We start from the raw sequence: 19,762 nt of genomic DNA on the forward strand, positions 1-19,762 counted from the left end.
TGAATAATTGCACTTTCACTCAAATTTGAGTACTTCAAGCACCTCTGACAGAAGCCTTTCAGAGAGGCAGCAATTATCCACATACCAATAATCATATTGGCAGAGTTTAATTCTGAAAAGCCTTGTACTATAGCCTACAAGCTTGAATTTTATTTAATACTAGGTTTTCAGGTATAGTATTTGATGGCCGCATTTATCATTTCTCAATGCTGGAAACACAAGAAGACTTTTGAATGCATGAGTATTGGTATCAGGATACTAGTTTTGGTATTATTCAGTGATATTGCCCGTACCTACTTAGAACAGGGGAAAGACTCAAAAGGAGTAATCCATGGAAATTTATTTCTCCCCATTGTATACTGCCTTCCAGTGGTGGAATCCAGAACTACAATGAATATTTGCATGAAAGGCAGCATTCTTCCTCTTGCAAGGCTGATTGCAGGAGTTTGAGACTGTACATGCATTATGACGGTGTGTGTTTGCGTGTGTTTGAGGGGTGGATGTCTGTAGTTAGAGGGGCTTTCCCCACAGTTATTTAGTGGGGTGATCCTTCTATATTAGTAAGTGAAGTGAAGTGAAGTGACTTGTGGCCAAGTATGGTGACCCATACTCGGAATTTGTGCCCTGTATTTAACCCAACCAAGTGCACACACACAGTAGTGAACACACACACACCGTGAACACACACCCGGAGCAGTGGGCAGCCTTTTTTTGCTGCGGCGCCTGGGGATTTGCTGCCAAATAGTAACCAAATACTACTGGCTACTACCAACTCAGGAAGGGTCCTATACATCAGAAGCGGCGCTGTACATCACAAATAGCAATGTACACCAGGAACAGGCCCTGAAGTAAATGATACAGAGTTAGGGGCAAAGGGGATGAGGAGAGTAGGAGTGTGGGTTGGGGGGAGGGGGGAAGTGGAAAAATTCCTCCTTATTTCATATCCATTTATGTGGCAGCAGTTCAGAAATGCACCACTGAGTTTCAGTGTTACAAGCTCGCCTGTGGGTTTTCTCTCTATGGCTTTCAAGGCATCCCAGGTCAGTGTGTGTCTCTGTTCTGTGCTTCTCTGTTCCTGTGGATTAGTGAACTCTTGTCACACCACCAGGGATTCAAGTGGTGCATAAGGGGACTGGATTGCTGGTTAGGCATCTACTATATGGACAGATTATGTCTATATGTTTTCCTTGGTTTGTGTGCATGTGTGAGGATGTGAATTATGGGATGGCTGGTTAAGAAAGCACACTTCTCTCTTTCATGATTCTTGGCTGTATATCACAGAGCTCCACTGTGTCATTTTTGGGTGATGCAGTTAAATCTTGTTGCATGTTTTAAGGCCTGTTTTTTGCCAGTTACTGGTTTCTTGTCCTTCCATTTTTTAAATTCCTTTAAAATAGAAAATCAGAATAGCATTTCCCATGGCTGTTATGGTTGCTGAAATGCTTCCTTAAAACAGCATCTTAAAACTTGAAGCACATCCTGGGCATATTCACTGTTAGTTTGCCAATTTTGTACATAGAGAAGGTATTGCTGCTTCTCAGACAGTGGGACTGTCTATTATTGTATAACTCTGTTTCTTTTGTTTCCATGGTATTTTACTGGACAAGAAAGTCTTATGTTTTAGAAACAAAAAGAGTTACCATTACAGATGTCTGTAAGTGACTCAGTAAAATGACTGCAATAATAACTTAATAAAATAGTAGCATACTGTGTGTGTGTGTGTGTGTTGTGAGTGTTGGGCACTGCTAATGTTTATGTGTCTGTGGCCAAACTCATTTACAGCCACAATAAAACACAAACGGACATGCAGTATGTCTTCTCATTTAGAGCTATGATTGTGATGATCACTATCTGTGTGTGTGTGTGTGTGTGTGTGTGTGTGTGTGTATGTGTATACCAGATGCCAGCCATCTGGAAACCAAACTCAAACTGAGCTGACCCTTTACATTTGTCCCTTTTTCTATGCTCTTTTCTAGTTTTCTTTCCACTCGGTTTCCCCCTCAATACTAGTTGTTGCCAGTTTTCACTCACTTTCTCTCTTTTCTCTATTGCACAACAGCTAATTATCTTTCAGGAAGCTTACTGCATGACAGGTGTCACTACTCACTGCATCTTTTCAACCTGATACACCATTAGAGGATACTTTCTGTCCTGCTCTGTGTACGTATGTGACAACATGATTGGCCAATATGTGCTCATTGTGCACATTTACCATTGAGCTCCATCTGTGTCCTCTTCTGTTTGAACCACCAGATGACACATTTAGGGTGTGTGAAAATGGGAAGATGACGCATGCAGTAAATAGGATGTTTGTAGTGATCATTGGCTGGAAACTGTGTATCTCCTTCCTGCTTACATATATGCTATTGTTCAATGCCAAATGGTAAAACTGTGTTGTAGTCCATCTCTGATGTCATTTCCGACTTAAGAGCCTGTACTTATGTACAGGCAAATCAAATTATTGCTCTTTCTATACAGACCATATTCTATAAAATGCAATCTTGTACCATTTTCTGTACCTCTGTACAGTGTCTGCCAAGGGTGCGGTGCTCATCTTGCGGTGGGCAATTCCTTGGGAAATTCCTAGCGACTTGCGTCAGACTTCCTGGTCCTCCCAGTTGCTCTTCCTCCTGCTGCTTCCTGTTTCAGTTGCTGACTGTAGCAGCATGGTTAGGCAGTGCTTTCACAAGACTATTAACAGGGGACTGACCGTTAATCCCTGCCCAGGACAAGTCCAGCAGCACAGGCCATTGTTTAGACTATGAGTGTATAGGAGTGAGACAGAGGAGTGCGCACACCAGTCAAGCACACACAGACATACACACACAAAGAGGAAGGGCAGAATGCTAAAGGAAAAACATGTAAAAGAGGGAAGTGTTGCTGTCTGCTCTTTTGTATAGATGTTTCTTTATGTGAGGAGGGTTGAATCACTATTATTCACTGTGTACTAAGGAAAAAATACTTCCAGTAGACTCAGTAGACGAAGTAGTCTCACGCACTGTTATCACAATCAGTCATGAGAACCATCCTCTCTATACCACAGCATCCATAAGTACACATAAGTGAAATGTATCTTTTTTGTAAGCATTTATTTCTAAAAAGAAGCAAAATTATGTGCCAATAGAACAAGATCATTTCAAAGTTGAAATGACTATAAATGTCTAGAAAGCTTAATAATGTTTGTTATAACATTATGACCACTGACAGGTGAAGTGAATAATATTGATTATCTCGTTACAATAGCACCTGTCAAGGGTTGAGATATATTAGGCAGCAAGTGACCAGTCGGTTCTCGAAGTTGATGTGTTGGAAACAGGAAAAATGGGCAAGCGTAAGGATTAGAGAGACTTTGACATCGGCCAAATTGTGATGGCTAGATGACTGGGTCAGAGCATCTTTAAAACGGCAGGTCTTGTGGAGTGTTCCTGGTATGCAGTGGTTAGTACCTAACAAAAGTGATCCAAAGAAGAACAACCGGTGAACTAGCGACAGGGTCATGGGCGCCCAAGGCTCACTGATGCGCGTGGGGAGTGAAGGCTAGTCCGTCTGGTCTGATCCCACAGAAGAGCTATTGTTGCACAAATTGCTGAAAAGTTAAAGCTGGCTATGATAGAAAAGTGACAGAACACACAGTGCATCGCAGCTTGCGATGGGGCTGTGTAGCCACAGACCTGTCAGAGTGCCCATGCTGACCTCTGTCTACTGCCAAAAGTGCCTACAATGGACAGGTGAGCATCAGAACTGGACCACAGAGCAATGGAAGAAGGTGGCCTGGTCCGATAAATCACATTTTCTTTTACATCATGTGGAAGGCCGGGTGCATGTGCATCGTTACCCGGGGAAGAGATGGCACCAGCATGCACTATGGGAAGAACGCAAGCTGGCGGAGGCAGTGTGATGCTCTGGGCAATGTTCTGCTGGGAAACTTTGGGTCCTGGCATTCATGTGGATGCTATTTTGACACGTACCACCTACCTAAACATTGTTGCAGACCAGGTACACCCCTTCATGGCAACGGTATTCCCTAATGGAAGTGACCTCTTTCGGCAGGATAATGCGCCCTGCCACACTGTAAAAATTGTTCAGGAATGGTTCGAGGAACATGACAAAGAGTTCAAGGTGTTGACTTGGCCTCTAAATTCCGCAGATCTCAATCCATTCAAACATCTTTGGGGTGTGCTGGCCATCAAGTCCGAGGCCCCACCTCGCAACTTACAGGACTTAAAGGATCTGCTGTTAACGTCTTTGTGCCAGATACCACAGCACACCTTCAGGGATCTAGTGGAGTCCATGCCTCAACGGGTCAGAGCTGTTTTGGCAGCAAAAGGGGGACCAACACAATATTAGGCAGATGGTCATAATGTTATGGCTGATCGGTGTGTGTGTGTGTGTGTGTGTGTGTGTGTGTGTGTGTGTGTGTGTGTGTGTGTGTGTGTGTGTGTATATCTAGTCAGGTCCAGAAGTATTTGGAACCTCTTAAAATAAAGCTGAAAATCTAAACTTTGATCACATCTTGATTGTTTTATTTCAAATCCATTGGGGTGGTGTATAAAGGCAAAATCACAAAAACTCTGTCATTGTCCAAATACTTCCGGACCTGACTGTATGTGATATATATATATATATATATATATATATATATATATATATATATATATAAACACTGATGTATAAAAAATGCAGTTTTGTGAAAAAACTATTCAGATAAAGTCATGTTTTGATACTGCTTGTGTTTTGGGCTGCTTTTATCATGCAGTTATCTCCAAATGCACTTTTCTGAATCTGTTGTTCTAGCTTGTTTTATCCACAATTGTGTTTTCATTAGGGTAAAACCAGTTAAGAATGTCTTGTTATTATCAATGCTCTCTCCGTCACCTGTTCTTGCCCTGATGGCTGACAGTTGGCTTGGTGCGTCGTGGCCTGTAAAAGGAGAAGTTACCTTACATGTGAATGACCAGAGCTTTAGTGTCCTAATGTTTCTCATCATCTTAAAGCAGCAAATGGGCTAAATGCTGTGCTGAAAATGGGCTAAATGCTGTGCTCACAGCAGGAGGACAAAGTGGGGTGAGACATTTGGAGACTTTTCTGTCCCAGACTCCACTGACAACAGGATCAATAACATCCCACTTTATGAGTTTATGGGCCACAGGGGATGTGTCGGTTCCCTCAGATCTAAGAGAGGTTGAGGTGGGAAGAGGCGAAACGGACAAGTTCAGGGTGAACAGCGCCAGGAAGTTTCCAGAAAAGCACTTTGAGGGTTTGGTTAGACCCCCTCCTGCAGTGCCAAGGAACTTCAAAAACAAAAGAGCTGCAGCTCCTGCCAAAACAATGGACATTCCAAGCATTCTCAGGCCCACTCTCTCTCCCTCCCGCTCCCTCACCACTTATCCATGTGGTGCTCTGAATATATGGTTGTGCATGCATGCTTCATATGCTAACTGCATACCTAGATTGTGCCTGTTTATTTTGATATGGTGACATATTTTTAAGTATGTTTGTGTACAGGATATGTGTACAGGATTGTATACTTTTACAATGTGTGAGCACGTGTGTAAATGAAATGTAAGGACATTGGTGTAAAACATGCAGAGTCATCAGTGCAGTCTGCCTGCTCAGTGTGGGGCCTGGGGCCAGCTGCCATTGGGATTCTATTGCTGTCTGACCACACAAAGAAACATGACAGCTTTTTATTAGCAGCACTAATCCTGGGAGGCTACATCTCTCTTCACAGCTACACTGCAGAGATAGACATTTACCAGAACAGGACTGCACACATGCAGACAAGATGTGGCCAATGGTCATGAAGGGAATGTGTAGGATCAGAGATGGACATCATTGCAATCATTACTAAATGGACTGCATAAGTGAGCTACAGCCAAGGGGTGTGTGTGTGTATGTGTGTGTGTGTGTGTGTGTGAGCAACCAAGCATGTTTTAGATTATGAAATGCCTTTTTGTAAAGTTTGCTTTTACCTCTTTGATAAACCTAATATCTTGGTTTGTTAGTTTATCAAATGAGTTTTTGATATGCCATTTGCTATTAATTTTCTTCACATCGGTGTTGTTGTACACTTTATTGTAGTTGACATGCACCTGAGGGCATGACTCAACATTCCATTTAGTCTGCATTAAGAAGGCCAGACAAATCTTGAGTGGGGAGGGGGCAGTATTGCTGATAAGCTGTTTGTCTGGAGATATACTCACATACATTCTTTTCATTTACGAAAATACTTAAAAAGTGAGAGAGCAGCAATGAACCCAAAACAACAAACAAGCCATTGTATTGAGGAGGCCAGTTCAGGACGGCTCCCTTCCTCAGGGGCTCAGTTTCAGACTGTAGCATTAATGCCCAGAGCTCTGGTGATTATATGGAATGTGGGTAATGCAGTGTTTTTGGGAAGTGGGTGCCTACAGAACAAACAATGTTGATTGGAGACTGCATGAGAGACAGAGAATCTGAGTGTGTGTGAGATGGGGGTGTTTGTCTAAGGGCATTCAGGTTAGATGTCAAAGGTCAGAATAAACAGGAACACCCGACGGTTCATTCCTACAAACATGCTCACTCGTTTAAAGCCACGGGAATGTGAAGACCAACAAAGGCTTCGCAACATGGAGACATATTCTTGCTACGTATATACAGTAAATACATTGCCGTATTTATTTAGTAAATACTGCTTCATGATTGTCATTGTAATTGTGGCCTTCGCAACAGCGATATCACAGAAACATGGAATATGCTAGTGAGACCACAAAGAAACAATGGTTTCAAAGTGTTCTCTGCATATTCTGACCTCTTATAGGTTCAAAAATAAGTGTGGGTGTTTTCATTAATCCAATTATTTTTGACCAATCCAGGCCAATATTTAAATAGACACATCATGACAGTCTTTGTTTTATTAAATGTCTACATTGTAATATGTAGCCATATAATCACATTTCTTTGTCAATTTCATGCAACCGTAACACATAGCAGTATTTTTCATCAGCAACCTGCATAAAACAAATTAAAATAAAAAGGAAAACGTTCATTACCCTGGTATGAATAGTTCACTAATCTCATTGCTTAGTCTATATAGTGAAAAACAATGTGTGAGGGTTTGCTTTTAAAGTCCGCATGAAATAGTTTCTTGGCTGTGATTTGGGTGAAGGAGTGTGAGTGAGAGAGCGTATTGAAGTGCTTGACTGACACAACAGCTTAATGAGCTAGTTCAAAAGAACTGCTTTTTTAAACTTTTTTTTACTTTTACTGATGAAGAAGCCCTGATGATGTTTAAAGATGGAATCACGTACCTGCTCAGTCTAAGGAGGCAACATGTTCTAGCATTGAAGAGAACCAAGTAGGTAAATTACTCCAGTGAAGTGCCTGTCACATAACCACAACTTTGTACTAATACGACTTTGACAGTCTGGGATTTTCACACACAACAGTGTCTAGAGTTTACTCAGAATGGTGCAATAAAGAAAAAACATCCAGTGAGCAGCAGTTCTTCGGACTGATCGACTTTTTGATGAGAGGTGTCAGTAGAGAATGGCCAGACTGGTTCGAGCTGACAGAAAGATTACAGTAACTCAGATAACCACTCTACATTTGTGGGGAGCAGAAATGCATCTCAGAATGCACAACACGTCAAACCTTGAGGCGGATGGGCTACAACAGCAGAAAACCATGTCAGGTTCCACTTCTGTCAGCCAAGAACAGAAAGCTGAGGCTGCAGTGGGCACAGGCTCACCAAAACTGGACAGCTGAAGACTGGAAAAACATAGCCTGGTCTGATGAATCTTGATTTCTGCTGAGCCACACAGATGGTAAGGTCAGAATTTGGCACCAACAGCATGAATCCATGGACCCAGCCTGCCTTGTGTCAACAGTCCAGGCTGGTGGAGGTGGTGTAATGGTGTGGGGAGTGTTTTCTTGGCACACTTTGGGCCTGTTAATACCAATCAATCATTGCTTGAATGCCACAGCCTATCTGAGTATTGTTGCTGACCATGTGCATCCCTTCATGGCCACAATTTACCCATCTTCTCATGGCTACTTCCAGCATGACAGTACACCATGTCACAAAGCAAAAGTCATCTCAAACTGGATTCATGAACATGACAATGAGTTGAGTGTTCTTCAGTGGCCTTCCCAGTCACTGGATCTGAATCCAATAAAACACCTTTGGGATGTGGTAGAACGGGAGTACACCTGAAAAATCTGCAGGAACTGCGTGATGCAATCATGTCAACATGGACCAGAATCTCAAAGGAATGTTTCCAACAACTTGTGGAATCCATGCCAAGAAGAATTAAGGCTGTTTTGAGAGCAAATCGAAGCCCTACACAGTATTAGTATAGTGTTCCTAATAAAGTGCTCTGTGCATGTAGTATAGTATTGGTGTCCATAACACTAACAGATAGGTACAAATAATAATAATAATAATAATAATAATAATAATACCTAAAATACCCACTTTGATTTCAGGGACACTTAAAACTAACACAACTATATTGCACCTGACTGCCAAAATGAAAAACAAATATCTCAGGAAAGCCCAGTCACATGGAGGTGATCTCAACTTTATTGTCTTGATATGCAACATTTGTTTTGACAGATGTGAACCAAAAGGGTTGCAGATTGACTGTGAGAGACTGTTAATAGACTATGGTCATCTCCTCTGTCTTGCTCTGTGTGATTATAGTGGGTTGTTAATTTTTTTTCTCTAACTTGTTCACAAAAAGATGTTTAGAAGTTTGTTTCATAACAAACCCACAAGACTTCATTATGGTCTAGTCACTAAACCACTTCAAACAATTCCATTGTGCAGTGTGAATGGACAGTGACATTACTTTTTGGCAAACTCTGCATGTGTGAGTAATGCGTCTTTTGTGGATATGCAATCAGGTATTAGCATTTCATTTTGTCATGATTTGGTGCCACACAATGGAATATACATTAGAAAAAAGGCTTAGAAAAAGGTTTCTTCACAGGTTCTGTAAGGGTTTCTAGGCCCTAAAAGGGATTCTACATGTAGACCTTTCTTGCACTGAACCTTTACGAGTAAATTGCATTTTAACATGAGTTCTATTAATTTCTGATACAAATTTAGCAAATCATTTTAAAGGAAGTTATAAGTAACGAAATCAAGCAACAAGAAAATCATATAATAAAGACTTTGTTTTTTCATTTTGTTACTTTTCATGTTTCAAATGCACAATACACCATACATATTTATACTGTAATATTTATATGTAGTATCGATTGCTCCACTTTTCACCAAATTGCATTTCTCTTTGTTTTCAGTTTTAGCTTTGTTAATCCGAGTGAGACTAATGTCTGTCAGGTCAAAATAAAAAAGAGGTTATTCTCATAATTATGTCACAAATACATATGAGTCACTTGATCCACAGAGGCATATTGAACTGTTTAAAAGTGTGTGGTATTTGCACAAGATGTAAACCATACATTCACAAATATGTGTCTGTTTGTACAAATTGTTACGCAATCATTTAAATAACAACTTAGGAGAATAGAGTTCAGAGTCCTGTGTTTGTGGACAGTGATGCACTGATATGTCTCTTTTTGATGGATGATGAAAATTGCACATTTTTCAGTACAGTGATTTGTTCCAGCTGGGTATGATTCCTTTACATCTGTGTGAGCAGTGAATCGATGATTCATGTGAAGCATTTCAGCTTATTCATCATACAGCTAACTAGACAATGAGAGGACTGGAGTATTTTTAGTCGTCAAGTGCATACAGTACCTCTGAGTCATTAGAGTGTGTGTGTGTGTGTGTGTGTGTGTGTGTGTGTCTGTGTGTGAGTGAGTGCGCGAGAACCTAACCCACCACAAAAAAAAAAAATCATAACTCTGCATATATGTCCATTACAGGTTTGTCCTAACTATTGCATTATCTCTAAAAATTGAATAAAAATCCACTTAAATTCAGTTTAGTGTATTATTACGGTCGCAGCCCTTGCTTAAAAAAAAACATGAGTTTATCATCGATTATTTCTTCAATGCTTTTTATTTCCAGTTTCTCTTTCATATCTAAGTTTGGCTAGTTGTTGACTGGTTCTGTTTAAACTTCCTACAGCTATTGTGATAGTGGAGATTGCTCATGAAAGCCAGATGAAAGCTGAAAGAGTTTTTACTCTAATTCTTGTTTTCCATGTGCTGATTAAACAGCAGAACTCTGAGATCACACATTGCTGTTCTATCAGCACTGAGGGAATGGTGAGAAGACTTTTACCTGGCAGGAAGCCACAAAAACAGTGCAGATTCTCTCTCTGTCTTTACCTTGTCTTTGCCTCACATGCACTTCTTTCCTCAACTCTCACTCCTCCATCCTCTTTTCTACAGTCATTTGCATTGCTCATTGCTCTCTCTCTCTCTCTCACTCTCTCTCTCTCTCTCATTGCTCTCTCAGTGCTCTCTGTCACGCTCTCTCTCTCTTGTTCTCTCGCTCTCTCCACTGTCTCTCTCCTGGCCAAAGCTGACAGCTCTCCCAGAGAGACAGGAAGCAACCCTCACATTTTTTCCCCACATTCAAACAATAATAGGAGAGGACCCTGGCTATTATTTTAGCAGCGACTTGCCTCTTTATCTGTTCCGAACATAGTTTCCTCTCTGTTTGAGAACCGCTTCCTCTTGCTAATGTCATTAGAGTGAGTGAGCGGGACGTTTTGTGTGTGTGTGTGTGTGTGTGTGTGTGTATGTATGGGCAAAAAAATCTGACTGCTTAGTCTTTAGTTCTAACCAGAAGTATATGGAGAGAGAGAGAGAGAGAGAGAGAGAGAGAGAGAGAGAGAGAGAGAGAGAGAGAGAGAGACGGACGTGGTGTGTGTGTGTGTGTGTGTTTGGGGAGTATTTGTGTGTTCATTTTTCCTGGACAAAAAAAAAAATCTGTTCAGAGCCTCAGGCTGCCTTATTACCGCTAAGTGACCACAAGCTTTCACTCATATTCACTGGAGCTGTTTACCTTGTGATGAGGGTTGACCACTGACACCAAAAACAGAATATGTTGTTAGCAAATTAGTAAAGTTTAGTTTTAGGTCTTTATTTTTTTATTTTTTTCCAACGAGCACCAATATATAGCTTTGTTTCGTCTGGTCCTGAAACAGACCTTGGTCTTCTTTTCTCTCCTGCTCTGGATGGGATTCCAGTTTATGCAAGTAAGTATCTGCCATCGGGTGCACTAATTTTCTCTGTTATCTGTGTTGAGGACGTTCCTTTTGGATTTTTGGTATCACAGTCATATTCAGATGGATTGTGACTTATGGATCTAGAATCAACTTCACATATAGTTGATGCTGTGTTTACAGTTGTTTATGGTTGTACTACTAGTATATGGCTGATTTTTGTCATATGTTTGTAGGATTGTCTTTGACTTTTTATGTTCAAGGAACATTTACTAAATTGGGATTATAAATAGAAGCTTGTTGTGTCTTGTGAAGTCTGTTTTCTGATCACTTCCCAACTTCATAATGACAAGATCTACTTTGTTAAGTCACTAATTACATTTTATGCTTGTGGCTTTCTTAGGACAACAAACCTTCTTTAGCTTCAGTCACACAATGTTTAATAGAATTCTATTTTTATTTGTTTGGTGTCATATGATTATAATAATAGTACAAGTGTAAATGAAAGTTTTGAAAGTGTCAGATTTAAATAATTACTCAAATTACTGATAACTCTTTTCTCAAAGTCTAAGAAATGGCTTTGATTAAACAAATGGCCGAATTAACGCACCACACGTCATCCTGTGTCTCGGGACTGGTCCTAAATTATCTCTGATGTAATCCAGTATATTTTAGGCTTCCAGTGTTTTCCCAGCAGTGTTCTGATTATGCCACAATTTCCTATTTGGTGAATTTTGTTTCCCTCAGCTAAGTCTTTCTTTTTGAGAACACCATTATGATTATCAGTATAATAATAGGTCATTCAGGGCTGTTGTTCCCCTGGGAAACATTTTGTCATGTGGAATGTTTGGGTATGTTGTGTTTTTGTCAATGGAAGTAATGGGATGTACCTAGAATCTTGGTGGTGTTCCATGAGTGCTGTAGCTGAACATGTTAATGAAAAGATTATGTAGATTTTCTGAAAGACTTTGAGAAATCCTAATGCTGAGCAACCCTGATGGTGTAAAGACAATTCCAAAGTCAGATATTAATAACAAGGCTCCAGGTGTTTTGGAGGAGCCAGATATTACTATGGATGAGGAATGATGTGAAAAGCAGAAACAGCTTGGATTATAAGAACGAAGTAGCAGTAACTTTGATTTATTGATTCAGACAGTGCAGTGGTTTTAGGCAGATATTGTTTTAAAGTCAGTCATTTCATAGACATGACAAGGTGGGATTTACTGCCTTCCTGCTTCACATGTGGCGAGCAGCTAATCCAACTTATCCCACACACATACACTGCGTATTGTACTAAATCCAGACATCATTTTAGAACTTGGTAAGGTTTGAGACAGCTTTTTCAGTGAGCTCACTCAGTGAAACTGAGGTGAAACAGGAATGACAAACATTAATGCAATATCAGTTCTCATGGTCCGTGTGTTCTCTTTACAGACGCACTGTGCCGCTGATTCATCCTCACTCCTGGCACCTGGTGAAGTTATCAGAAGCACCCTCCGTGCCTGGTTCAGCAGGCAGTTCAGACGGCCCGCTGGCCATGCAGCTCCACCCCACACCCTTCAGTGTACCGTGGCACTCTGGGGGTGACAGGTGAGGATCTATGTACATGATACATATACACAATACATTGTCTTCCCATACCCTCACAAACAGTGTCATATACAGAGAACCCAGAAAGGACCCATGATACCTCTTCCTCTTTTCTTGTATGGACAAGTAGGCGATTTAATGAATTACTCATATATTATATCTTTGAAAGAATGTGCTTTAATATAGCTGAAGGGTGAAAATTTAATCTGTTTCATTGTCTGTGCATGTGCATTTTACTTGTGGAAATTTATGGTCTCTAACGACTATCTAAAGATAGATATTATCAGGAAACCAGGGATCTCAGTTTTTATGTCAGCACAAACCTCGCTGAATCATGCTGTTATTTTTTTAGACTTTGGGTTCAGACATTCCTTACGGATTTGTGACCAAAAAAAGCAGACTAATAAGGACATTTAAACAAAATAATCCATACCATAAAAACTTCCTAAAAATTTCCCAAACAATCTTAATGTTATTATTTAATAAATTCTTGTGTTTGCGTATATTGACAAGGGTAGAAACTGTTCTCTGCTGGTTTAGGATCAAATTTTGTAGATTGTAGATAGTCTTGCCAAGTGTATCTGGGCTTTTTCACTAATCTCATTTTCTGTCATTATACTAATGACTGGAAAGTTGCTTGTTGGTCAGAATGTAGAAATGAAATCCAAAATTCCAAAATCCCACACCTCCCAGTTTGGAACACTTCAAATGTATCTCAGGTGAAGAAGATGATGGCAAAAGTAAATATTTTCCTTGGCTGTATTCTAATATTCTATTTTTAAAAGTTCTTAATCAATTATTTTTTCAACTCAAGTGTTCTACCTATATCTTTTTAGCAGGCTTAAAACTCCTAATTGTAAATCACAGTAAGGTTGCATTGTAGCATGAACCATTGCTTGTAAAAATTTCCATTAATTTGGTAACTATTTACATATGTTTCTGTAGAGTCGTCTCTGTGGAAATAACAGTGCATTTGAAGTGTCGTGGAATGTTCTCACACATTCCATATTATATAGCTGCTGCTGATGATGATAATGATGATGATGTTGATGATGGGATTTCCCTTTTGGAAACCTTATTTCCTTTCTTTTTGGTACTGCCTCTGGTGCAAGAACAAAAAGAGAAAGAGAAGGTCTGTGCTTTCAAGCATTAAACAATTTTCTTCTCCCGATGTCCCTGTAATATATTGTTATTTTGACTTTGAATTTCCAAACATGTCAAATAACTTGTTTTTTAAGAAGCTATACACTATGTGTATGTACTATATATATATTTTTTTTATTTTTTTTTATTATTTTTTTTTTTCATGTTATGATTATAATAATTTCCTGTTGTCTCTACCTTTCTGACTAGTGAGCTGTCCATGCCGTTGGGCCACCTCTCCCGGCACTACAGCACAGACCGCAGCAGCTCTGTGGGGAGTATGGAGAGTCTGGAAAACCCTCCAAGTCAGGGTTACTACGACAGCCAGCTCTCTCCCATTGACCCTGCCATCTTTAATAATAAACGTGACTCGGCTTATAGCTCTTTCTCTGCAAGCTCAAACACATCTGACTATACGGTATCTCTGCGCCCTGAGGAAAACAGCTCTATGGACAGTCTCCTGCAGGGCTTTGGCCCCTCCTGCAGGTTTACAGAGGGACATCCACATTCTGCGGCTAGTGGCCCAGGAGAACTGCACTGTGAGGAGGGGATTCTCAAGTCTAGGCCTCTGCCTCATAGGCCAGAGGCTAAAGTACGTCCATCATCCTATAGCTATGAAGAAGACAAGTGTGGACCTCCACAACCTCCCATGAGGAAGGATAGTTTTAGGGCTACCAGAGGCCTACCAGAGGTGTTGGATAAACGTTGTGTGTCTGCTCCTGTTGGTGTGTCAAGTTTGACTTGCTGCACTATTGAAGACCCTCCTCACATCCGCAAGGCACTGAATGGGAGTATGTGTCTGAATGGTCCAGACAATGACCAGGACTTGAAGGGAAACAAAGCAGAACCTTATTACACAATAAATTCTCAAAAAGAATTGTTTACAGATAACAAAGTCAGCTCAAAAGAGGGATGCCAAAAGAGCAGTCACTTCCAGCCCCTAGATAGGCATTCACCCAGGCCCAGTCCTCCAACAGCAGAGAGCCTTGATAGTCAACTCAATCATTTAGATAACAATCCCCAGCCTAGGATGCACAGACATAGTGCCCCTGAAAAATTACTTGTCTCTCAGTTACACATGATAGAGCTCTCCAGTGACAATAGTGCACATTCCATGTCCCCTCCTAGCCTGTGGTCTAATACTCTGCACCCCAGGGAGGAACTACGTGAAGACAGTCCAGCTGTAGCTCAGGGTAAATGGGGAGGAAGCAGGTGCTCCACACCCGGTTCACTGACTACTTCGGAGCTAGAGGAACACAGGGCAGAGGGAGAACCATTTGATTCAGGCCAAATACTTACTCCTATCCAGCATACTTGGGGAAGATCTGTCAGTGTTCCAGGTGAAACTATAGGAAATGGATTTACTGAGTCTGGACCCTGCATAGAATCTCAGCTTCATGAGAGAGGTTTTGAGACCATTAGTGCTGCCTCCAGCATGGACACTCTACTTGAGAACCAGGAACAAGGAGAAGGCAAGAGTGATGATGGTGAAATTTCAAAGCCTCCTCAGAAGCGCCAGTTTCGTTCATCTAAGTCTCGCCGTCGAAGTGAACGTTTTGCCACAAACCTTCGCAATGAGATCCAGAGGAAGAAGGCTCAGCTACACAAGAGCAAAGGCCCAGGTGGTCTGCTGTGTGATGGCGAGACTGTAGAGGAAGAGGATATGGAAGAAAAATCCCCATCAGAGGTGCCAGCCATCCATCAACACAGGACCCAAACACAGACTAATCAACACAACAGCTTCCAGAAGTGTACTCCATCTCAGGCCAGAACAATTGCCTCAAACTCAACATTTCCAGGCAGATGCTGTGGAACAAATTCTGCAGAGCATTCAGGGAGCAGAACTGAAGATTTCCATCTTTCACAGGATGAAACCCATGGAGTCCAGTCAGCTGAGGTAAACAGACCTGTATGTGTGCGTGTGGTCGAAGAGTTGGCACCACCGGGTAAAGCCAGACGTTGGCGCTGGACACCTGAGCACAAACTGCAACCAGAAATAGAATCAACTGAAATAAAGAAGAATGGTGAAGGAACAGCACCGCCTTCTTGGAACCTTGGAACAACAAGGGGAAGAGTGGTTTCTTCAGGTGGGCGCTCTACCCGAGCTGATGATTGTGACATCCCACCTTTTGCAGACCGCAGGAAGTTCTTTGAAGAGACTAGCAGAAACCTGAGCCAGTCTGTGACAAACCTGGCAGGGCTTACAGGCCACCGCCAGAGACCAGAGAAGCATGGGAGAAAGAAAGATCCAACTTCCCCTGAACCCCTTGAATCAGTCCCTGACCTTGGACGTAGGAGGTTCTCTTACCAGGGTGGAATTAATGATGGAACCTCAGTCAATTCATTTGATACTAGAAGAAACAGAGTCCAGCAAGAGAGAGACAGAGAGAGAGAAAATACACTGGAGAGAGAATGGGAGAAGGAGAGGGAGAAAGAGAAACAGATGGAAAAAGAACAAGAACAAGAGATGCGTAAAGAACAGGAGAGGCTACAGGCATGGGAAAAAGAGCAGGAGCAGGAGAGGGAGAGAGAAAGAGCTAGAAAGGAAACCGAAAGAGAGCGACAGAGAGTGCAACAGATGGAGAGAGACTGGGAAACCAGTAGAGATCGCTTTTATGCAGGATATGACCTCAACAATACCACAGTGTTACCACCTTTGCCTCATGATAACCTAAAACAACCACTTACAGCTCAGAATCTAACCCTGCGTAATTCACGCTCTGCCAGTTTTCATAACAAGACCAACCCTGACATCCAAAAGCCATGCTCAGCCTTCCGACCTGTAACTAGCCAGCAGTATCAATCTGACCACTGCTGTCTACACCCTGGATACAAGGCCAGGAGCTGCACTCCAACAGAGGTGAGGTTGTCACTTATAGATACATTTAATATTGTCACATTGCAGCATACACCAAAGATATGCATAAATCCTAATAATATGTATGGAACAGAGCAGTCTCATGTGATTTATTAAGCCCAAAATGTTGGAAGCAAGCCACTTGCTTTAGGACCTTAGCAGCCAGCCAACAATAATATTGGACAAGATTTATGCTTTGAGAATTGTTGTTCCAGCCTAGCATCTACAGGAAGATATGTTAAATGGAGGTTTAAGCACATATTGTGTAACTGTCTGAATCTGCCACCCTTATATAAATAAAAGTGGCCTCTTGGAGATATATATATATATCGATCCTTTGCAAGCATATAATGTGAAGCCTTTTGTTTCAGACTGAAACTTCAAAGTTTCAATAAAAGGATTTTAGCTCAGTAATATTAGCATAGTTATTAGCTTAGTAATTAGCTTAGCAATTAACTCTCATTTACATCTTTATGATAAAATGTGTCTTGCACCACAGTCTCTTCTCTGTTACACTGAGTATAACTATTTCAGATTTTTTTTATATTGAAACAGAAAGAACAATCATATATGACAGTGTTTTACTGTTTATTGCCCCCAGGTGTCTTTCTTTCTGAGAGAGAAATTTTTTTTTTATTAAGGTCCTTGTAACTAGAGTGGGCTGCAGCTAATTAATTACAGTTTGCAGAAAAAACTTTCTACTGGGTTTCTCTTGTGCCTCAAGTATCAGGAAAATTATAGCATCCAAACATGTTCCTGTTTTGAATCATTTGTCAAATGTCTTCCACAGGCTTTTCCTGTGCATGAGCTGGAACAAACAAAACTTAGGAGGAAGTTTAGCCTGACTGAAAGGTATGGTCACTTCCTGTATTTGACTTCACAGATTGGTGGTCCTAGAAATGTTGTCTTTTTTCACTGTTTTTCATTTGTGATTATGGGCATGTGACTTGGAATCTGACTATTAAATTGTGCATTCATTTAGAGCTTCCCAAGGTTTCATATATTGTGCAACAGTCTCGAGTAGAAGGTTAAGCTATTAATCATGACTCATTTTCTTGGTCATTAGGGACTATACTCAGTGTAGACGAGATTCAAGACCAGCAGAGGTTACAGTGGGTCGGGGATTTCAGTGTCAGTGGCACAACAGACTATGTGATTGCAACAACAAGGATCAACCCATCATGTCATCAACACTGACAAACCGAGCCATGTCTGAAAATGACATTCGCATAGAGACCAAGTATCTTCATAGCCATGGTGCAGCTGCTACCAATAATAGCAGAATGTCTTCATCCATCGTCAGGGAACTGGATGAGAACGTTGTATCTGTAGTTGAGACAAAGAAGAAAAAAGGGCCTCCTCCTCCTCGGCCACCACCTCCAAAATGGGAGCAGTTCCATAAGAGAAGGGCATCTCACCACAGTCTCTTCTCTTCCCAACCTGCCTCTTCTTCCCAGTTCCAAACATACACACCCTGTCCATCCACTGCCCTGGAAATGACTCGGCAGCGGTCCTACAGCCTTCCTCCAAGCGATGATGCAGAAAGTCACCAAGCTCTGCTAAACCCTGCCTTAAATAACAGAGCTTTCAAACCTGTGGCCCTGCCTCCAAAAGAACGAGACACTACCAGAGTTCAGCACTATGAAATAAAGAGTTCCGAAGACATACCAACATCCTCAAATGAGTCGAGCCAAAGGTATGGCTTCTGTAAAGGATAATAGGTACTTTAAGCAACAATGGCTGTAGGGATAGCCACAATGGTCACACTGTAGCCATGGAAACCACTAAGAAACAACTCTAATGCCATGACAGAATAGAGTGTTTGACAGTCTTTCTTGGCTATGAAAATGTAATTTAAAAAGAAGTGCTTTATCCATTAGAAAACAAGCAAATCTCAGCAGAAGAGTTTGTACTGTTGTAAGATGCCAACAGGTACATTAACTTAGATTGTTATGAGTAGAGGCTGACATATCTTCAGAAAAAAATGATTAACTTGTAAGTGTCTGACCAAATTTCTCTGAATTCATTGAAGGGATAGTGTCGTTATCTAGTGTAAATATAACTTTAATTCAACATCAGTTAAAACATGAAATTAACTCTAAGATTCTACTCTGGCAAAAACACCAAAATGTGAGGTTCACTTACTGTAAACCTCACATTTTGGTGTTTTTGGGCCAAAGTAGAATTGCAGGCTATGGTTGCAGGAAGCAGAGATTCAGATTCATGCATATGTAGTACACTGCTTAAGGACCATATTACTTGTGATGCTGCCACATTATTGCTCTCACCTCATATCACATTTATGATTTCTTTCTATGGATGACCTCACTTGCATCTCAATCCTCTGTCATATTTCAGAGTTTCTGAGCAAAGCTTGGCCCAGCCTTCAGATCAGTACATACCAGCTGTGGTGAAACCAGTCATTTATAAGCATAGAGCAGAGTGGGACTTGACTTCTCCTCACAACTACACAGCAAGCAGCAATGCTAGCAAGTCACCAGTCCTGGTCCCTACTTTGGAGAATGGCTCTTGCACTGGACCTGTCTATCCTGAGTCCTACTTCACAATGAACTACAACCACCACCAGCATTTACAGAACCAGCCTCAGCAAATATGCATGCCTGGCACAACCATCAAGACTCTGGAACCTTCCAACCAAAGTCTACCTCCCAGCGAGGATCAATCCTTGCCCTATGAGACAGACATAGATGAGTTCCATGAGAATGAGGAAACAGCAGTGGAGCAGCAAAGGCAAGCAGAAGACAGGACTGAGATTCAATGTTTTGCTCAGCCAGTGACGGTGCTGGAAACTGACATCGACACTGTGACTGACGATGAGGCTCCGTCATCACGGATGAGGAGAGGGCAACGGGCGTCCATCGTGGACTCTTTATTGGAAGAGGATTGTGGCAGAGCTGGAAAGGAGCTTATGGGAGAACTGTTCCCTCACTATACAGGGAGTGGAGCAGAAGGCTGGAGAGGAGGCAATATAGTGAGTGGAGACATGGTAGAGAGGTATGACCTGTTTTAGAGAAATTTGGTTTAT

At 41.3% G+C, this 19,762-nt stretch overlaps 1 protein-coding gene across 4 annotated transcripts in view; it reads left to right on the forward strand.

The window, feature by feature from the left end:
- Nucleotides 1-19,762, forward strand: part of shroom4 (shroom family member 4) — a 41,423-nt gene that overhangs the window by 19,032 nt on the left and 2,629 nt on the right. For 3 of the 4 annotated variants that reach the window (XM_026936347.3, XM_053233200.1, XM_026936348.3), the window contains exons 3-7: nt 12,561-12,716; nt 14,070-16,719; nt 17,507-17,568; nt 17,783-18,412; nt 19,075-19,731. In XM_026936347.3, coding sequence (XP_026792148.3) covers nt 12,561-12,716; nt 14,070-16,719; nt 17,507-17,568; nt 17,783-18,412; nt 19,075-19,731 — 4,155 coding nt within the window. Of the gene's footprint in view, nt 1-10,821; nt 11,160-12,560; nt 12,717-14,069; nt 16,720-17,506; nt 17,569-17,782; nt 18,413-19,074; nt 19,732-19,762 lie in introns of those variants that run through there. The other variant, XM_026936349.3, reaches the window with a different exon arrangement.

Source organism: Pangasianodon hypophthalmus, chromosome 4, assembly GCF_027358585.1.
Source record: "Pangasianodon hypophthalmus isolate fPanHyp1 chromosome 4, fPanHyp1.pri, whole genome shotgun sequence".
Taxonomy (NCBI): Eukaryota; Metazoa; Chordata; class Actinopteri; order Siluriformes; family Pangasiidae; genus Pangasianodon; species Pangasianodon hypophthalmus.